The sequence below is a fragment of the Falco naumanni genome, chromosome 5 (assembly GCF_017639655.2).
Source record: "Falco naumanni isolate bFalNau1 chromosome 5, bFalNau1.pat, whole genome shotgun sequence".
In the NCBI taxonomy this organism is placed as follows: domain Eukaryota; kingdom Metazoa; phylum Chordata; class Aves; order Falconiformes; family Falconidae; genus Falco; species Falco naumanni.
Genome location: NC_054058.1, coordinates 54,353,915 through 54,375,530, shown reverse-complemented (window position 1 = coordinate 54,375,530; position 21,616 = coordinate 54,353,915). Strand labels below are relative to the sequence as shown.

At 36.4% G+C, this 21,616-nt stretch overlaps 1 protein-coding gene across 6 annotated transcripts in view; it reads right to left on the bottom strand.

Annotated features, from left to right (window-relative positions):
- The window catches only part of MON2 (MON2 homolog, regulator of endosome-to-Golgi trafficking), a 73,268-nt gene that overhangs the window by 20,280 nt on the left and 31,372 nt on the right, over positions 1-21,616 (bottom strand). For 4 of the 6 annotated variants that reach the window (XR_005828184.1, XM_040596429.1, XM_040596431.1 and 1 more), the window contains exons 12-27: positions 19,133-19,365; positions 17,791-17,872; positions 16,899-17,080; positions 15,562-15,674; positions 14,847-14,951; positions 14,510-14,590; positions 14,351-14,424; positions 14,187-14,277; positions 12,795-12,896; positions 10,808-10,810; positions 10,503-10,613; positions 9,524-9,699; positions 6,142-6,304; positions 5,336-5,629; positions 4,367-4,565; positions 2,397-3,025 (exon numbers count right to left, since the gene is read on the bottom strand). Coding sequence is in view for 5 of the 6 variants with exons in the window: in XM_040596429.1 (XP_040452363.1) it covers positions 2,397-3,025; positions 4,367-4,565; positions 5,336-5,629; positions 6,142-6,304; positions 9,524-9,699; positions 10,503-10,613; positions 10,808-10,810; positions 12,795-12,896; positions 14,187-14,277; positions 14,351-14,424; positions 14,510-14,590; positions 14,847-14,951; positions 15,562-15,674; positions 16,899-17,080; positions 17,791-17,872; positions 19,133-19,365 (2,638 nt within the window). In the remaining variant the exon portion in view is untranslated. The remainder of the gene's footprint in view (positions 1-2,396; positions 3,026-4,366; positions 4,566-5,335; positions 5,630-6,141; positions 6,305-9,523; positions 9,700-10,502; positions 10,614-10,807; positions 10,811-12,794; positions 12,897-14,186; positions 14,278-14,350; positions 14,425-14,509; positions 14,591-14,846; positions 14,952-15,561; positions 15,675-16,898; positions 17,081-17,790; positions 17,873-19,132; positions 19,366-21,616) is intronic. The other 2 variants (XM_040596430.1, XM_040596432.1) reach the window with 1 other exon arrangement.

The following is a 21,616-nucleotide window of genomic DNA, read 5'->3' as shown; positions in this document are numbered from 1 at the left end:
TTGACTTCAGTGCTGGCTTGTTAGTAATATAACTATAGATAGGGTGGGAGCTACTGTATAAACTGAGGTACCTTCCTATGTAAATCCATGTCGTGGTTTAACCCCAGTTTAATCTGTATTTGCAAAGGCTTGTAACTGCCATACTAACTATTTCTATTGGGACAGGGGAATAGAGATATCTCTATTTTTCATGGGGAGTTATTGCTTTTGTTATTGTTTAAGTAAACTTCAGCTAAACCAGTTTAACATCTTGACAAGATCAAGAGTATGAAAAACATGCACGTTTTCCTCCTTTTAAAAACTCTGGTAACCCCTTCTTTGAAAAGCACTAATACTGTCCTGGTTTTGGCTGAGATAAGAGTTAATTTTCTTCTTAACTGGTACAGTGCTGTGTTTGGATTTAGTATGAGAATAATGTTTTAGTTGTTGCTAAGTAGTGCTTACCCTAGATCAAGGACTTCTCTGTTTCCCATGCTCTGCCAGTGAGCAGGTGCACAAGAAGCCGAGATAAAGCAAAGTCAGGACAGCTGACCCAAACTAGCCAAAGGGATATTCTATACCATAGAACGTCATGCTCAGTATAGAAACTGGGCGGAACTGGCCAGGGGCTGCTGGTTGCTGCTTGGGGACTGGCTGAGTGTCAGTCAGCTGGTGGTGAGCAACTGCATTGTATATCACTTTGGTTTTTTCCTCCTTGGGTTTCATTCCCCTCTCCCTCTGCTTTTTATTATAATTATTATTGCTTGCTTGGTTTTGTGCTTTTTGGTGGGTTTTTTTTTCTTTTTTACTTTATTTCAATTATTAAACTATTCTTATCTCAGCTGATGGGTTTTACCTTTTACTGATTCTCCTCCCCTTCCTATTGTGAGGTGGGAGGAGTGAGTGAGCAGCTGCATGGTACTTACTTGTCAGCTGGGGTTAAACTATGACAGTTCTTTTTGGCACCCAACACGGGGCTAGAATCCCAACCCTGGAGGTATGAAGGTATTGTGAGGAAAACCAATCACAAATGGGGGTTCTTCCAGGAAACCTGCAGGACAAATGCCTGCAGCCTTTGGGAACTAAGAACACCTGGATAAGGAGACCAGCAAAGAAACAGAAGAATCTTAGAGATGAATACATGGAGTAAGTGGGGAGAGCAGGACTAGGGCAGGGCTGACCTGCTGTAAAGGGAAGGGTACAGAAGGGTCAAGCCTGACTGGAAAAGGATGAAAACGTAGTGGATACAATTGGTGTTAAAACTTTGCTATTTATATTCACACACACAAAACCGAGATTTAATACCAACTTCTAACCTTACACATCTGTTCTCAAAATAGATTAATGAATATTCGTTAAACCCATAAACTAAAGAAATGACTGCAAGGTAATGAATCTGCCTTGCTTCTAGGGTTTAAGTAAGTATGAGAGAAGTCAATCCACATGAAGCAAAAAGAAAACAAGATACTGAATTGCTGCTCATTTTGTAGGCACCATGTGTTCCGTGAACGAAATAGGGCAGGATCCTTTTGGGGGCAGTTGGCGGGCAGCGGCGTGACCACACAGCTAAGCAAAGTAGGCATAAAATGAAAGCCCAAAGGAATAAAGTCAGATCACATGGATAGCTTTCACTCTAGCGTTTCCTGAGTAGGCTTTTTGGGGCAAATTTTAAGCTTCGGGTTTTTTAAAGCAGCACAATATAAATGCATGATCCCAATCATTATCAGCTTTGTTTCTTTTGAATAAATAAGTTTTCTGAATGAACACTGTATTTTGCAAGGAGATATTTTACAACTCCAGAAAGAAGCAATTTTTTTTTTTAACTATGCAGAAAAAGGGCACCCTAATCTGTTGTTTATAGATTCACTTCCAGGAAAGGTGCTATTTGAGGGTAAGTTTTATAGTAGGAACTTCTTAAGGAAAATGCTGCACTTCTGCTTAAACAACTGGTTAACAACAGGCAAGAAGGCAGGCGGTCTGCCAGAGACGTTTTATATATTACATTTTGTATGAACTCGAAGTTCGCATGATCACTGCTCTTGACTTTGTTTATGGCAGTACCTGGGCAACATAAGGAATACTGTTTGTGGGACTGTTCCCCCAACTCCATGTACAGACCTTCGTACAGTACAATAATTTAATATTAGACAAACAAGTAAATGGCTACAAACACAGCACAACACTGAGGGTATTTCTGCAATCAAGCAAAAGTGGATTTCATAAAGATTACACCATTCTTTTCAATGATGAGCACCTGGGCTGCACCAGGAATGGAGATCTGATTGTTCCAATAACACTGTGCAATTACAAATAATATAAAAATTCATGTTTGAGTCACCACACTATAGTTCTGAGAAGACAAATTGAGACACAGTGTAGTTTATCTTTTCACCACGCATTTGAAGTCACATTATTACCTTTTGTAAAACATCTAAAGCTGTAAGCACTGCTTCCTGTAAACTTGTCAAAACTGCCTCAGTGTAAGATGGAAGGATGAAAGGGGAAGCATCAGAACTGATTGGAACCGAAACAGCACCGTGCAAAATGACACCCAGCTTCTGCAGATCATCCATGCTGAAACCAGTTTTGATGTGCTGGTAAAGAGCTGGGAATATCTGAATTAAAGCTGTAAGAAAAGGCTGGCTGGGAATGAAAGTCAATTTATCACAAGTAATTGGAGGCCTTGTACTTTCTGAACCAATCCTATACCAGCTGTTCCAGGCTGCCCACCAAAGATTCAAATCTTCAATCTCATCTGTTATTACAGGTGGTTCAGAACCATTGTATCTTCCTATTCTTTCTCCTATGGAATCAGTTCTCATGAATGATCTGCCAATACTAGTGGCAGTTGTTGTCCCTACCACCACAGGTACGGAAACGTTGATAGCCGGTGGTGTATCAGGTTTCTCTGAGTCTCGGACAGGAGAAACAATTTGTAAGATCTCCTGGAAGCTTTTCAGAGCAGCCAAGGAAACTTCGTTATTTTTGCTGAGTGCTGCTGATTGGATGTGATCAAGAAGAACATCCCAGGCTTGGGAAAAGTCTCCTATTTAAAAAAAGAAAGAGCAAAAAAATTAACTTAGAACTGTCCTCCTGTTCCCCTTCCCATCCACCCTGTCTCTAGAAGGCTTTTCATGTACTTGTTACTCTAATACAGAAAAATGTCATGAGGTTAGGTGATGGCTTGGATGAATTTCAGAATATTATCAGTTCAACTGTAACCAGAAAGAATGAACATGAAATATGAGGAAAGAAATAATATATCTAAATTCATGTCAAATTTGCTAGCAAAAAAATCACATACCACATCCCATATCAGAAAAAAATGTTTTCTTTATTCAGGATAGCGAAACAGATTTGTTCTTATACACACCAGATGCCTGCTGAATTCAAAAAGTGTGAAGTACACACAAAGAATTAAGGGTCAAATCTATAGTCATGCAATACAGTTATAAAGAATTTATTTTAAAATGCTCTGATAATTGTATTGTGGAGAAAGATTTTTGGAGTTTGAGTTTTTCATTAAATTTAGCCTTAACCTTCAATTTTCTATGTTACTAATTACAGGGTTTGAATAATTAAAACAGCCCTGTAATATTTTAATTTTTTATTCAATTTTAACTCAGGTCTAATATAATTTAAAATCTACTACATTTCAGCAATACCCTTGATAGTTATTCATATATTGATATCTGTATCAAAAACAACCAAAATGAAATAAAACACAACTTATTTCTAGTTCATATATGTATTAATTGCATACTATGGGATAGTGAAAGTATATTGATGTAGTGGGGAATCTTCTTTGCAACCTATACATTCCCTGCTTCTTTTTCCCTTTCTCCTTAAAGAAATTAAACATTAGGTCATTTACCAAGCTACTGTAAAATAATACTACATACAACTGAACAATATAAATGTTCAGTACTTCACTGAATGAAGTGAGATCTCTTTATATTGTAAGAACACTGCTAAACTTGACACACGGATGCTACAGAAGAGTTCTGGGCAAGTACTGCGTAACCTTAGAAAGACAAGAGGAAAAATATGTTCTGACAACCAAAAGAACAGAAAAATTATTATTGTTATCAGGCTACCAGAAATTAAAGCTATTTGGCACCTAGAATTGTGACTAGTGAGATTTAATTTCAAGTACTGTCATAGAGAAGAAGAAACTGGTACTTATAACTTTTGGCCCCAAGGAACACGGATTAAAAACTCTGTAATTTTCATCACATTTAAGGCGAGACACAACAGAACACATTATTAAGCTAAGATTAAGATTCTTGCCCAGTACTTTCACTGAAAAAAAAATAAATAATACAAAAGCAGAAAGTTTATTACTGTATCTTTCAATAACTGTTTAAAGTTATTGTATAAACTTTACCTAAAGGCTGCAGTAAGTATCTCCTGGTGTTAAATATTCTTGCAACTCCAGCCAGTGTTAATACCCATGTCTCAGCCCACTGTTTCTCAGCTGTATCCCTTGAATGATGGATGAGAATGTTGCCTCCTCCTGATTCAATCTTCTCTTTGTCAGCTGTGGTGGAAGATTCTCGAACCCTATCCAACAGGTGAAATAAAACCTGTAATAGTCAGAAAAAAGAGGAAAAAAGCAACTTTTCAAATAACATAGTTGTATTTATGGTAAAATAACAAAACATAGTAATTTTTTCCATTATCCTTTCTGTCACTGTGTCTTCTTGAGAATTCTCTTATTCTAAACAGTCCCTGCAACAGGTGAGAGTAAGGATCAGTCAACTGTTGTTTACTTGAGAAGGGTTAGAAACAGCATGATCAGAACCACTGAGGACAGTGTTACCACTAACAGAAGTTAGCAAACCAGTGGATGTCTGATACCTCAACAGATACAACTTGCAGACTCAACTACATACAGCCTGATTCTTCCGTAAGGTATAACCCAACATGACTGTGATTTAGAACAGGGTATTTGACAGATCCTCTCAAAAAGAGCCAAAACAGAGCACAAAGCAACAACAGATCAATAATAATATCAGATCAGTCCAATCATATGACCCTGAAACGTCTCTATACTTTTGCACAAAGAAACGAGTCATTCATTCTTATAGGAAGGGAACAGCCTTTTTATCCAACTCCTGAGTAAGAAAGAACTCATGAAGATACAAAAATCACATTTCATAAGAGGCTTTAAGGGCCAGAGAAGAGACAGTGTAAAAAACCACCCACAAAACCTAAGAAATCAGACTTCTGCCACCATATGTTATCTTTAAGAAGTCTTAATAAACTAGCTAATTGATATTAAAATAGCATGTCAATGGTTATTAAAATATGAATGCAATTTAAAAAATATTCAGTGAAAGTTTACACATCATACCTTCCATATTACTGTGTGCCATGTTGAATGTTGCAACAAAGTTCCATGAGCACCAATAGTAGAAAACAATGTCTGCCCAGCGCTTTTTCTAACTGCAGGTCGGGGATCCACACACAGCTCTCCAAGTTTGGCATACAGGCATAACCAAAGACAGTCAAACGGTGATGCAGGATGAAAAGGTCTATTCAGCATCACTCCCTTTTCTTCTGCCTGTTTCTGCAACACTGCTTCTTCTTTGTTTAGCTCCTTTTCAATTATTTCACCTCTTTGGAAAAAATAATCTGAAATATTCCACTACAAAATAAATAAGACATATGCTGTTGTACAATAAAAATATTACAATGCTCTTAATGATCATGAAATAAACTGTTTCTCATTTTCACATTTAAAAGCAATTTTGCAAAGTACATCAAGATATTAATTTCCCTGTACTGATGGAAGACAATCAGCACATAAGTACTGTGAGATGCAGAAAGTACTTTTCTTAGCCTCAGCTTTCATGCCCCAGTCATACATGAAGTACTAGAAAGGGAAAACGCATATTAAAAATAAGACAGCGATGAATGTGCTTACAACACAGTACTATTTCTTTAACCCTGGAGTCATGCAGATTAAAGATAAATTGTGCCTACTCAATTTACATATGATTCCGAACTCCAGCATAGGAGTTCAGTAAGAACTCAAAAAATAGGTTTTGCTTTCATCTGTAGAATTGACTACAGATAAATTTTCATTTAAGAAAAAAAAAAAAAGACAAGAAAAAGAAAGCCAGAAGCAGCATCATTGTAGGTTAATATAAAACTCACCAACAAACCAATTGAAGTTAAGCTAATATTTAGCTCTTGATTGTGAAGTCCAAAGCTTCCTGCAACTTCAACAACTATCTGTAGACAAGTACATGGCATTGTTGGAAGAAAGTCTGTCACAACCAACTGAAGACACTGGAATGCAGTCCGTATTAAGGACTCTCTTAAAAAAACAAAACAAAAACAACACACACACACACACACACTCATTTCAAATTTCTTCAAAAGCACAGCAATTTTTTGAATATGATACAACAGGAGATAGCATTATTAAAAAAAAAAAGAAAAAATCCACTTAATATTTTGACATTAATGTGCAACAATGCAAATGTTTCAAAGGGTTTTTTGAGATATAACATTAAGTTCAAGCTTCCAATTCTGATGTATTTTAGACTGTTAATTAGCTAGTGAAGTCGAAGTTTAGACTCTCCCGTGGTCCTCAGCTAGTTTTTTATAAAGTGAAATCCACTTCTATGTTCTAGAGTTCTGGGACTTGTTAGTTCAAATGTGTCAGCTAAAACATTCTAAAAAAGCAACAATGGAAAAAACAAAGCTTAAGTTTAAGCATGATAACCTTAGCTGTTCTGAACAATTTTTTGTATCAGCAGTTACAAATTACTCAAAGTATGCCAAACAGGTGGGCAAAATGCATGTTTATATATTAGGAAACATTCAAGCTAATGTAATGGTAGTCATAGTTGCTTCAATACTACATTATGTTAGACAAATTCTTTTCAAAATATCTGCCATTAAACAGATCTTTAATAAATACTTTGCCTTCAGAATCAAATTCTTAATACCAACATTAAAAAAATTTAGCATAGACAAGGTTTATAAAAAGGAGCTCTCAGAAGCAACACAGTCATCTAAAACAAAAACCTTGTTTAGTGAGACACAAAATGAAGGAACCATAAGGATTGGTGGACTCTAGATTACACAAAATAGGGAAGATGCATTTCAATTTCACTAAAGAGTAGGTTTTTTTTCATGCTTAATATTCAACATATGAAATAAAAAATTCAGAAAGTTTGTGATACAGAAACTTAGCGTCCTTCAGAATACATATCGCAGGGAAAAAAATCAGAATACAGATATGTCAGTTACGTATTTCAGAATTCTAAATAAAGTAGTAATTTTTTCAATTAATTCAAAATGAAAATCATAGGTGGGCCATTTCCACTGTATCGTAACAGCCAACATGATATGGGAGAAGCCAGAGGAATGCACAAGAAACTTCACATGGACCATAATGGTAAAACTACTAATTCTCTAACACGATGCATACTGCAGAGAGACATCCATCCTACGACATAAGATCAAAGGATTTATCATTGCTTTATACTCATGGAGGAAACGCTTATACACCACCTTCTCTCATATTCATTACAGGAGTCTATAAAGTGAAACTGCAGTTCCCCCTCCACTACAAAGTTCCAGAGGTATGTGACCTTCAAGGACTCTCAAGAGAGAAAGAAGGCAGGAAATGGAAGTACAGTTATACTACATTTTGAAGAGCTGAGTTAATGGGAAAGTAAACTCTCTTTCCAATCTTCAAATGCAAGGCTGCTAGAACAAATTTAAAACAGTTCATTTCCCAATTTATGTCCCACACTACTATGTGTTTGGAGGAAGGTTTCAAAGTCCTTCACGCAAATGGCAACAGCAATACAGCTCTTCAAAATGTAAAACTGTCCTTGATGTTATAGGTGGCCATGGAAAAGGTAAACACAAATGCAAGAAACTTAAGTTTAGCTTGAAAACTTAAGATTGGGGTTTATCTATCCTTAAAATAAAAAGGGGCATCCCGTTGAAAAAAATCTTCAGAATCAGACTTCCTTTTGTTTGGCAGGCTAGTACCACACCATCAAGAAGTGACCAATGTTATCACTGGCTCTCAAATAACATCTTCTGTATTTATAGCAGCTTTGCAAGTTCTCCTAGAAGGTAAACGGATTTCTGTCTTGGAATCCAGGATTTTCACTGACCAGAGGGAAGACATTTGTGAAGAAAGTCTCACGGTTAGTAAGTTTAAATATGAAGTATGATAACAGTGCCCACATCTTGCACTCACAGCTGTAAGTGAGGTAAGAAATTCAGTTGTTTCCCAACAAAAAGGAAGCTTGCTTGATTTTGTTTCCCCCTACCGTAGTTGATACGATGTGGGCAAACAGTACTACGTAGTTGAAGAAAAGTAGATTATTCTATACGCTTTTTAGGAGGAGATGAAGATATTACACAAGATCTTAGTAACATCTTGAGATATTGGCCAGTGAGGCATGGGTTTAAAATGTAACGGGATCTGAAGACTGTCTTCAGAAGGAATCTGTGTTGGTTCTCATCCATTAACAACAGTGAAAACCAACATGCATGTAGGAACCACAGAACACACCGCACTCACTGTGGGAACAGCAGGTACCAAAGGAAGCATGGTTACCAAAAAGAGGATGTTCACAACCAGGAATGTCAACATCCTTGGGGATTTTGTTGAGTACTACTGCCAGAGCAAACAATGCTGGTACAACACCAAATCCTTCAAGCATTGCAAGGGGCTTTAGGAGGTCTTTGTATGGCCAGAAGCTAAGGTGAGGTGAAAGAGATACGCCAAGGTGAATTGTTCTGATACCAGAGTTATTTGATGACCTATCTTGGTGCTAGTCTTGACTAGCACCAAAGAAGGAATAATGTGGTCTAAATGTATGGGTATGGTTCTTGGTGCTTATAGTTCTAGGGGCAGATGTTCATTTCACTGCTCATTTGAAAAATACTCCTTGCAACTTCACCTCTTGCTTTCCCTTGTGGGCAAGAGAACCAGTCCAGTAACATTCCCTCTCTGTTGGCAACAGTCAGCTGTTAGTCAGTCAAGGGATTCACCCACAGCAAGTAAATAAACTTCCATCCTTGTGCTACCAGTAGCCATTTAGAGAGGAAGGCTTCAACAGAAAAAGAGAGCGTTCAGATGACAACACATACTAGAGACTACCCAAAGATTAAAGAAGAAAAAGAAAGAACAGAGGAACTGTGAGCAACAGCTAAGTCAAACAGAATTATCTGCAAGCACCAGAGCTATGTCCAGCAGCTGGTTAACATCAAATTAATTCGCGCAAGGAGTACTCCTCAGGGTATACTGCATGCTGACCACAGGAGAGCATAGAGTGGAATACTACTGTGGTCTTCTGAAAGATTAATTCAGTAAAATAAAAGTGTGCTACAGGACAAATTAAAAGGTATATTTGCGTTGAATAAAATTGTTCACAAGCTACAAATGACAATGTAAGTTATGGCTATTATCAAAGTGGCTCTTAAAGTAAGAAAAAAAAAAAAGCAGAATTATTTCTATTATTCTTACCTTACATGATTTCTAAATTTCATTTCCACCACTTACCCCTGATCACTTCGGATTGCCCCCATAACTCCAAGCACCAATGGCCAACCAGGTCCTAAGCTGTCACCCTGACTTTGCAAAATCTGTAGCACACACTCCAGCTGCTTGATCCTGATATCAGGATGACTGATGTTTGACAGTTCCTTTAGTGGATTCAATAAAAGCAACTGCAGTCTCTAAAAGTCAACAAAAAACCATATTAAGGATGCTAAAATTTAACTGAACCTTAATTATTTTTACGTATAGCAAGTGAAAACATACAGTACCAACTGAAGATTTATTAAATGAATTCAGTAACTCATTCATTACATGCTCAAATTCAGTGTCAGACTGGCCTTTCTAAAAAACTGTTTTAAAGGATCTCATCAGAAGATCTAAATTTTTTTCTCCTCCTCCCTGACAACCACCCCTCCCCCCAGCCTGTTCTCCAGGTCCCTCAGGAAGTAACTACAGCATGCTGCTGTAAAAACCACCATGCAACTTTATGCTCACCCAGCAGGGCTAGACCCAGCTTCCTACTAAAGAGACCTTGAAAAAACTATCCATTGAATGTCAGTAAAATTATGAGAACGTTTTATTAATAATGGATTAAATAGCTGTGATTTAGGAGGTTAGGCAATTTATTTTTTACCTGCCATCACATCACCTATATACTTCTAAACATTCTGGAATCGTTTTGCACTCATGAGGGTGATCCATAACTTGTTCTAACAAACGGACATTGTATGCAAGCATCACTACTCTTTGTTACGCATTTGAAAAAGGAAGGAGAGTAGTTCATTAGAATGCATAAGGTGATTCTCAATAGTTACATCTGAACATTACAGCTGTAGGCTTTATAAACTCAATAGTAAAGTTGCTGTATGAATGCCTCTTATTCGTTGAACTGTTGAAAACTTCCTCTAGGGAAGATTTTCATTTCATGTTCATTTTAAGTTCCAGAAAAGGAGGAAAGCAGCTGCTTTTAAACTTACTTTACCTGATTTTGAGATAATGGAGGATCATGGCTGAATGTCAGTCCTGCTTTAATGAGAGAAGTTAAAGCTTCTGCTCCCCATTCTCTCATTCTCGAGTTTGGATGCTGACAGACCTGCAAACACAGCAATATTTTGTTTAAAGTCACTTTTATTTAACCAAGATTTGAATACAAGTAATATAAAAAAATGGATATTTTAATTATATTAGAATGTACATAGGTATTATTTTTATAACAATACAATATATCTATAGATAATAAAATTAGGTTTAATAATAAAAAAATGTTTATCTTTTGGACAGACATACCTTCTGAATAAGGAAGCAATAGGAAGCAGTGAAAGACACAGAAGGAAACATAATGAAAACCACAGCACTCCAAGCCAATATATTTTCCAAAATGAATATATTAACTGCTAATTCAGATAATGATTGATTAAAAAGTACCAAACATCTCTTCAATGAATGCCTGAAACTCTCATATTTAACTTAGCCTTAAGCTACTATAAAACTCAGTTTCATCTTTCACGCACTGTTTAGCGTGACAGTAGCTAACATAGAAAGTGTCTGCTCTTCTGTATTCTCAAATACAAAAAGTACATAGTGAATGTAGAATAAGCTTTACACTTCATTATTTCAAAAACTTGACAAAACAGTAGTGAACAGTATTTCAAGCTTAAGTTTCAAACGTTTGTCTTCATTTCTCTTTGTCTTCTAGTTATCTAAATCTAATAGTTTTGTTAATTGCTTTTTTTAGAATAGAAAAATTTAAAACATTGTGCAAATCCATTGCATAGATACCTAGTATGAACTGTACTCCCATATATGATACATCACCCTCAAAGAAATAAGTCTATGTTTCATTGACCTCTACATAATTATTTCCACCCACCCTGCCAGCCCTAGCTCAGACGGTGTGAGAATCCAGAATCAGTGTCCAAGGCAGGATCATAAGGAAGGCTGATGGTTTTATGGACCATTGCCTTATCAGCCACTAACCAAACTGAAAAGGAGGACAATGAAGTAAAGCTAGCTTCATGTTACAAAATGCAGACAAGAAATAACTACTTTCCTGAATTACTTATATCTTTGTTACCCTATAGAAGAAAAAGAGAATTTTAACTACTTCGTGATGCTCTGAATCTGACCAGCTAATCAGTTCCAGAGACAGAGAACAAATTCTTCCCCTCAGGTTCTATTTAATTGAATTTGCAGCTGGTGTTTTCTTCTTCCTTACTGTACCTCAGTGACAGGTTTAAAAGGAAATAGGGCAGTACTTTAAAAGAAATTTAAATAGACTGTGTATTTCCTACAAAACAGTGACAAATACCCACAATAGATAGCAGACTGAAACAGACTGCTTACTAGATGAAAACAAAGAGTCCCGAGATGTGGATGGTGAACGTTATTGTCTTGGAAAGGGAAAAAAAGAGAAGAAAAAGAGATGCCTCTGCTCAAGTCTTTAAACCCCCCAAGTATCCAAATTTCTTCTCCTAGATAAAAGATTATGTGGAGATAATCTCCATAAATAAGGTTAGAAATGGCAAATCCTTAATTTGAAATAATGCACTGGTTCTGTGGAAGTGTCTGTTACGTTCTGGAAAATGAGGAAGAAAATCTTTCTCCTTTACCCACTTTAAATCAAGCCCTGTTCTTGTATTTCATTCTTCTACGTATCTTTGCAGAGAATTAAAATACAATTACATTCTATCACTTGTTTTTAGTTTCACATTAAAAATTTAAGATTTTTTTTTCTTGATGGAGCATATAATTCATGTTGAAGTTAAAATACTTAAGAAATTTAAGTAGGATTATGACATCTGTTTTTATATTTGTACAATGTTTTCTTAAAGAGAACATTCAAAACCCTTTGTTAGTAAAACTAATGGCTAAAATCTATCTGGTAAGGACAGAAAACTGTATCTTAAAATATTCCTAGATATTTGTACTATGTGAATCCAAAGTGAAACCCATTTATGTAACCTTAATTAAAAACACATATGAAGTATAATAAATTGATAATTTTAAACACTGCAGTGTTTTAAACATACAAAGACTGACTGCACCATAAAAGACAAAGTCAATAAGATATTAAAATACTGGAATTTAAATATGTTAATTCACTTAAAAATTCAAATTGTGATGCATTCAATTTGCAAAAAAAGAAGTGCATAAACAAAAACATTTAAATACTGCTCAGATTTTTTTAAAAAAATACACTTCAAAAATGCATTCCCACAATATCTTTATTAATACAAACTAAATTCTAGTATAACTAATAAAAGCAATTAGTTACCTCCAGAAGATGACCGGTCAGAGGTCTCCAAAGAATCTCTATCCTGTGCATGTTGACTAGTCCTGTTTCCAGTAATTTAGCAACAGCAAAAAGCGATGGTTCCTTAATAAAATGGAATTTGAAGACATGACTTTGAGGTAACTCAGATAATGTCAGAGCTTTTTGCTACATTGTAATTAATAAATTAATGTGCAATTAATCTCACTGAAGTACTGTGTTTTGTAGACTGTGAATGCTGTCACAACAGTTTAGGTAGAAGGGCCAGGAAGTTTCCACAGCATCTGCAGTACTTTGTGAGAAGCCACAAGGCGGTAGCAACACCATACCATGAAGAATATTCTTTCATAATTTCATTCTTTCATAAGTTTTCTCCAAGTTTGACAATAGTCAGAGCACTGGTATTCCTTTCAAAACTCTTCTTTTTACACAGTCCTCCCTCTAACCAGTTTTATAACATATTTTACTAGAAAAATAGCCTTTTTCCCATCACAGCTTTTAAAGCTGAAGTTATATATGAGCAAACAATACAGAATATTTAAGAATCCCCTTACGTTTTATCTTCCATTGGCTTCATAAATTCCTCATTCATCAAATACTCTGCAAACACCTGTGATATGCTTCTTAAATTATTTTTTAAAAAATCAACATATAGTCAAAATGATTGTTGCATTGGAATTATTTTCTGTTTCCATTTCTGATGATTCTTTATTCTCATCTACCGATTTTAAATGCAAACTTTGCTTATTTTAATTCATTCTGTGTTACTGCAAGTGTCAAATATTATAAAGGATATTTTCTGACATCATTATCTCTAGCATAATAGATCAAGTAAGAATTTTTAGAAACCCTCCTCTGGGATTAGATTATGACAAGGAGAATATATAATCCATTTTATTCAATCGCAGGGTCTTTAACCTTTCAGAGCTAAAGGTTGTTTACTGAGGCTGACAGGAATACTATCATTTTCCCAAGTAAATATGAATTATCAGGGGGTTTTCAATATCTAAATTGTATGGCTTTTTCTTAAGTATATTATAAAAGAAAACTGAAATTAATATGAGCACTCACAGAACATACTGTGCTATTCAAAGCCCCTAACTTCTGAAATTACAAGGGCTTTAAAAAGTTTTATCCACCCATAATCTGATTAATGGAAACACATGACATTCCTTAGTTAGCAAAATACATAGCAGGAACACAATGAGAATGTTCAGAGAATTTAGTAACCATATGAACCATTGTAAACAAGACATCCTCTGGTTCCTAATTTGTTTTTTACTCTAGAGTAACAAATGTATTACTGTCTTAATATGAGAAATAGTATAAAGGATAAACATTCAAGTCTTCTGCCTGTTTCACAAAACCATCTAAAAAGAAAATAAAGAACTCTACCTTATTGTTTCCATAGGCCATATCCATGGCTTCCAGAGACAAGGAGCAAAGAGCGTTTATTAAGTGATGTAAAGACACATCATCAAGGTACCTGAAAAATAACAGCTATCAAAACACTGCCAAGTTTGATATATATACATTATTTTAATTATAAGGTTTCTTACTGTGAGCTTTCAAAAAGCCTTGAAAGTATGTTGGATATAACTGGGAGATCAGTCATAACTGCTGTAGTCAGAACCTTGAAAAAGAGACAGAAATGTCTTATCCATTGCAACAAAAATTAGTGCATAATCATTAACGGTAAAATGAACAATCATGCTTACTGTGCTGGGCCCTTCTACAGCTCTTCCAGGTTTTAACGCACCCCCAACACCAGGCTTCAGTCCCAGAATCCACACAAGATGCTGAAATACAAAAGGATCGTTTTCAGCAGAAAAGCCTTTTCAGGCAGAGAGAAAACTAACACTGTACTTGAGCTAGACCCGGCAGCCTTCCAGCCAAACAGAATTCAAGGGAAATGCTACAGTACTTAATCAAGGCAATTCAAAGTACACCATAAGTAGAATCAAAGCTTATTCTATTGCTCACATGAAAACCTAAAACCAAATTACAGCAAAAAAGCCAGGCATAAAAGCAAGGTATAAATATTTCCTGTTTTACCTGAAGAGTAGCCAGGACAAGTTGCCACGACGTACCAAGAACGGCTCCATGGCAGTGAGCTAAGTTGAGCAGTGTCCTCATACACTGTATATTTTTTGAAGTCAGCTAAAAAAAAATAAAAACAAACCACCAAATGACCACACAATTTTTACTATTCTACAATAACCATGTTTCTAGGAAACCTGCACTTTTTTACTAATTAGCTTAAAGATTACATTTTGTTTGCACTGATGCAATATATCTTTTTTAGAGTAGTTCAGTATCTCTCCTTCTTCTCTTAGTCTTATCTTGCTGGGGGGTCGAATACAATTTGGTTGCTGCCCTCTCCTCCCAGTTTCACATCATCACCAAGAACACAAATTCAAGTACTCCCACTATAAGTGCATCTTCTCCACAAAACCAGAGTCTATCTTAAAAAAAAATCATGTAAGCGAACCTTCACACACAGGCACATAATGGAACTAAGATCTAAGGTTTTTCAGACAGAATGGATGGGAGCTGCTGAGCTAAGTGTCAGATGAAAAACAAGAGTAAGTCTTCCTTACAGCCAGAGAACATTGCTGTCCAGGGCTGTTCCAAATTAAAAGTTTAACACAATATTTCAGATAACCAGTATTTGTAAGAATGCTGTGTATCTGTTGCCTATTTTTGAGAGACAGTGAGATGCAGAAAGAAGCAGTTAAGCAGGCTGAGATCACTTACAAGTTGTACTTACCATTACTGTTCCTTGTGGCTGAAGAGCTAAGGGCTGCCCTACTGCTACAACCTGCTGATGAGATTCGCTTGAGGGACTAATCATCTGAACATTCTGTCCCTGAATGGAATATGCTACAGGAAAATTGAAAAGAAAAAAAATCTAAGTTTAAAATACAGTACTTACTTGTAGTAACAACCACCTTCTGGCAAACACACTCCAGAGAATTTTTGCACAGTACTAGTTATAAGGTAGCTCACTTTGAGACCTTTAGTTATATTTAGATTATTATGTCATTGCCTTATGGAGTTAAAGGAGGCAGTAATTACCCTAACTTGCTAACTATTAGATATGGCTTGCAATACATTGAGACTGGAGTATTTGCACCAAGATACAAGCACTAGACTACGTCTCAACTCAGTCATCTGTGGTAACTGTGTGTAAATGGTATCACTGTGTGCTACAATTGTACTCGTGCATTCAGAAAATGAAGGTGTCATAAATGCTATGTCATGATGTTTTTCCAGTACAGGACTTCAGGACAGCTATTTTGTAACTCACCTGTAAAAAGAAGGGTAACCTACATAAAGTAAGTTCATTGCTTCATTTCCACAGAAATCCCTGTAGCTCAGTCATGCATATTGCTTCACAGACTTAAGATCTAATAATACACTTGGTTCGTGGGCTGGAGTAAAGGTGCTGGTCCTTGTTCCCACACTAAGGTATTTTTGTTTTATATTAAAAGGTCTAATATTAGATCCACCTGCATAGTCTCTAGGTAGTTACATTTCTTGCTACATAGTAATTAATTTTTAAAATTATAAACAAAGTACATCCTCAACAGGCATATCCTATAAATTACAACATTCTCTCAGGATGTAGGAAGCATCAATTCAACTTGTAAGCTGAACAGAACCCAGAACTTGAGATCTTCTGTTTATGCAGTAAGTACTACCATCACTCAACAATTGTACAGAAGACTGTAGAACACCACGAATGCAGGATGTTTTAGCCAACTCTTAAGTATCCGAGTTGCCCGGAGAGCTTTTCAGAATCTGAATACCTTATTTACATATCCTAACAGATCTTTAGGATGATAGATAGATCGCCTTAGAATATGAACTTCTGACATACACCACGTATTCAGGAAGTTTTAGGTTGACTAGAAAGATACCCAGCAGATGCAGCAAGACTAACCAATTCTGGAAAGCAGGCAGTCTAGGTCTTGTCTGAGGATTCCAACATAATTTAGGACAGCCATATACTACAGTTGTGTATCTTTGGAATCACATCCCAAGAAAATTTAGGTTTACAGGACAATACATGGAAACAAAATTAAGGAAAACCTATATACTTACATTTGCTAGACAAAGCTGCAGTTGTGCTGTTTAATACAGTAAGGGCATAGTGAGGAGGCAAGGATCCTTTGCAAATGGCAGTGATAAAGGCATCTCTTGATGTTACAAGACCCAGTCTTCCACAAAGTGCAGCCATAGTCAATTCTGCTTTTAGAATATTTTCAGTGGCAGCTTCATCAGTGCTGAAAGAGTACACAGCATTTATCAAGAACTAATCCACAGCACAGAAGCAGGCAGCTAACCAAAAGTGAAAACAATGAGAACAGCTACTTTAAACCTGTCAGCACTATAAATACTGAAGAACAAGCATAACCAATCAACAAAATACTTCAGAACCACTTCCTGTAAAACTGATCTTCAGTTCTGAATGATTTGGCAAAGAAAACTATGAGGAGATATGTAACATTAATTTTAGAAAATGGCATTTGATAACAACAGATGCTTTGAAAGAGACAATTAAGATACCAAAGTTATCACCTAGTAAACGGCTTTTCCACTTCAGAGACTGCATAGTACTAATGAGTACTGAGACATTATTTAGGCTTTTATCACCAGTAATCAGAAAATGAGTAGAATCACTTCAATGTATTGAAACATTCAAAGTAAAAAGGAATAAAAATAATATAAATCGTTTAAAAGCAAGCCAATCTAATTAATTGTGCTATACTGAAGTGCATCAAAAGCTGATGCTAGACTTCTGGAGATCTCTGTATCTCGTACTCAACTTAACACAGCCTCACCCTGTCTAGCCATCACTAACCCACAAACTGCTCACGTGCCATGAACAGTGTACACTCATACAACTGTCAATTTGACTGGTATCAAAAGTCAGTTCAAAGTACAGTTGGGAATCTCATCTTTGAAAAATCAAGAGAAATGAAAGACCTAATACCTGGCATCAAGTAGGAGGGATAAAGCAGCCAGAAGACCACACCAACAAGCATTTACCATTTCTTCCCAGACAGCTCTGCTAACTTGAAAGAAAAACATATATTTGTTTATAAGCAGAAACACAGTGTTTTACTTAATAGCTTCAATTATATCACAAACAAAATGCTTGCTACTGCATCTTTGAAAGTGTGGGTTTATATGTACGTTTACACAAACACATATATGTGTACACACAGACACCCTCACATCAATACCATTTAAACAGCTGCCTTTAAAGTAACATCCATAAAGTAAAAAATGTCATCAAGACAATACTTATTCTAAATTACACTCAAAAAAAAAGAAAGGTATATATAACTATTTTTATTATTTGTCTGTAAAAAAAAGCATTCAGAAGCGCACAGATGTGGGAAAAGAAACTCACTGAAATTTTGCAGTGAAGGAAAAATCCTCCCCCCCCGTGGTATGTATAATTCTCCATATTTTATCATTTCTTAATTTAAGGGGTGGGGGTGGGGGGTGGTTTGTGTAGGGGTGGGGATGTGTGGAGAAGGTCTAATAGATTTATAATGTGCCCGCATCCCTTTCCCAGCTCCCTCGCTGCCCCCCGCCCGGCCCCGCCCAGCCAGTGTGCCTGCAGCACCACGGAGAGCTCCTCACCGCCGAGCGGCGTCCCCTGTCCCCTGTCCCTGTGCCGCCCGTGCCCCGGTGCAAACTTCAGCGCTACCGTCCCGGCTTCCCGGGACACAAGCCAAAATCACTCTTGAGACACAAATCTTTCTGTACGTACATATACAGCCTCCTCATATGTTGCACAAATACAAACTTCAGTTCATACTACGTCAGTTTTTAAATAAGTTCTTCCCTAAATACTTCAATCATATTTAAAATCTCTTAATTAAAATGTTTATCTTTTTATCTTGTTACTAGAACTACATTTTTCTTTTAATATGGTTGTAACTGCCACATTCCTCTCAGCCACGTTGCCTCTTGTGACCTTGGATCTCAGTGTTAAACAGAATTAAGGACAAGGCACAACAGTAGTTGTGGAGAAAAGAATGCCTGTTACCTCCCCCTCACATACCATGTACATACCTGTAGAACAGTATTAATTGACCATAAGGAGTCTATGGCTAAGGTGCTATAGGACAGAGACAGTACATCAAGCATCTTTTTTAGAGACTACCGCTGTTCCGTTACAAAAAACCCCCCACAAAACCAATTCATTAAAAGATTGTATGTATGATTTAGAAACAATAAATTTCAGCAAAAAAAGCATTAACTACTTTAATCCTGCTTTATGTAAACCCAGTATTTTACACAGTATGTGCATTTTCAAATACCTAGTTCTTTCTCTGATTGGTCAGATACAGACTGCAAGACTTGCTGCTCTGAAGACTGCACCGGTAATGAAGATGTCTCTGTTGTGGTTTGACCGACTGTTTCTGCCTCTCCCAGCTCTCCTTCAATCATGGTAGTGATACCACGGACAAGATCCAGTAAACAGTGAAATGCCACTGACATGGCATAGCCTTCAGGAATCGTAGGTGGCTCTACTTTGTCCAGCATTTCCAAACTAAAAAATTGAAAGCATGACAAGTAAGCATGTAACAGTACCACTGTGATTAGCAACAATAATAAAAAACAAGATTCCAAATGAATGTCAAGTAGAAACAGGCTCCAAACACCATCCTTTAAGATTTACAGCAACTCAAGAAAAAAAACTCGATTAATCAAGTCATTAAGTAAAAAAGTAAATGAATCACTAAATAAAATAGTAAATGAAAGGGTAAAAACTCCAAGTACAGTATTTAGATCTGCAAATAAAGTATTTTAAGAAAATAACATATATAAGCAGACATTACTGAATGAATCATTTTACTTATATTATTTTACTTAAAGCCACTGCAACAGAACCTGTTCAGTACACCACAAGTACATAGGAACAACAGAGGAAATATGTCAGAAAACCATGACAGTGTGAACATAGTTACAACAAATTGAGAACAAGTCAGACGTTCTGTTATTGTTATCTTTAAGTCCATATGACCAGAAAAGCCTGTCATAGCTAGATAATACATGACCAAATATTAATCACCTACATGCACAGGTAAACAATGGAAGTTATTTGTACAAAGAGGAAATGTTGACATGATTCACTGCTGAAAACCATGCAATTAAAACATCACTATATTGGAACTACAGCCTCACTGCCGCTTTTCTACATAATTTACCTGAAAAGCACATAAAGAACTGTTGAGTTAAAAATCCAATAGGAAACAGATTGTAGCTGCCACAGCTGCAGCATCTACACAAGGAGAGACTGTCTGTTACAAAAACTACCTGATATCCCAACCACCACTATTTCATCATTTACTCTTAAAAAGGCTAAGCATTCCAGCTACAATATACCAAAGACATTTTTATACTGCAGTGTCACCACTGTTTTCTGCACAAAGGATTTTCCTTCTCCCACATGTGTAACTTTTCAGTTATTACCTCTGATTTCCTGAAGATGGCTGCCTTAGATATCTGGAGGCACAGGCAGTATAGATAAATCAAATGGTCAGCATTTCACCCTCTATCTACAAATAAGTGTGAGTATATATATGACTGTGATTAAAATTATTAATGGGTTTTATAGTTACAATGTACTTGTGAGGTAGAGGTCATGTACCCTTACTTTCACAGATGGGAGAGCAAACCACTGAACAAATGAAGTGAGTTGTTTATTTACATGGGAATGGCCATGAAAAATAGTCTTTGTCTATTCCTCTTAAAAACACTTCCTCATGTAAAGTGGAAGACACAGTGGTCTGGGAAGAGACAAGCCCACACTGACAAAAAGATCTCTGCTAGCTCTGTTCATTATTCATATCTCCAATTAAAACATTGTGTAAAAGTATAAGATGTGGCCATTGTACGAAAATCTAACGGCAGCAGTAGGAGCAAATCAATGTTAGGATGTGACCCAAATCTACAGGTACAGTTAGTCATCTCCTTACATGCAGGGACTACAGACAAAAGTACAAGATAGAAGAAAAACTCCTGACAAGACATACGAGCAACTATTCCGTAATCTTACACCGAAGAAAATAATGCAAGAACTACTCAGAGGGAATAATGTAGTCACTGGACAGATCCAAAGGTAAGACACAAGCGAGTTAAGAGCAGCACAGGAGACTATGATGGTGGCTGCTATGTGCTTGAGCCAGTTAAGAACAGAAAGTAAAAAAAAAAAAAGAAAAGCAGGAGGTTGTTGTAGCTGGCCAAAGCATGAACTAGCTTTCACCCACTTTTGTACAAAATTTGCATTTCCTGAGGACCCTCAGGTAACCTGAAATAACATTCACGGCCACTGCTAGAACAAAAAAAGTCAAGTCAACACACACATGTTTAACTATTGAAATCTGAGGATGAATTTGTCCTTCTGCATCTCAAAGGCAGATAAAGGAGTTTCTACCTTAAAGAAGTAGTGAGATCCAGGTGATTTGCTGATTTTACTGAGTATTAGTATGCTAAAATTTCATGGGCAGTACAAATAATTTCCCATTTGGAAGCAACTGACCCACAATGGTTATGACTGATATGAAAAAAGCTTCCACGATTTTGAAAGTAACATAGCATTCACAGCTTTAAACTGAGAACACGATCTCCATTATACAAAGTCATGACAAAATAACTGGTCATTCTAAGAAGCATTCACAGTCTAACCTTCCTATATAGGTCAATACATTGTTTGGAATGACAACCTGGCCAGCATCTACCACAATATCCTGTTCAATAAAAACTGTAAATACAGTAAAGCTGGTGTAAGAAAGCTATTT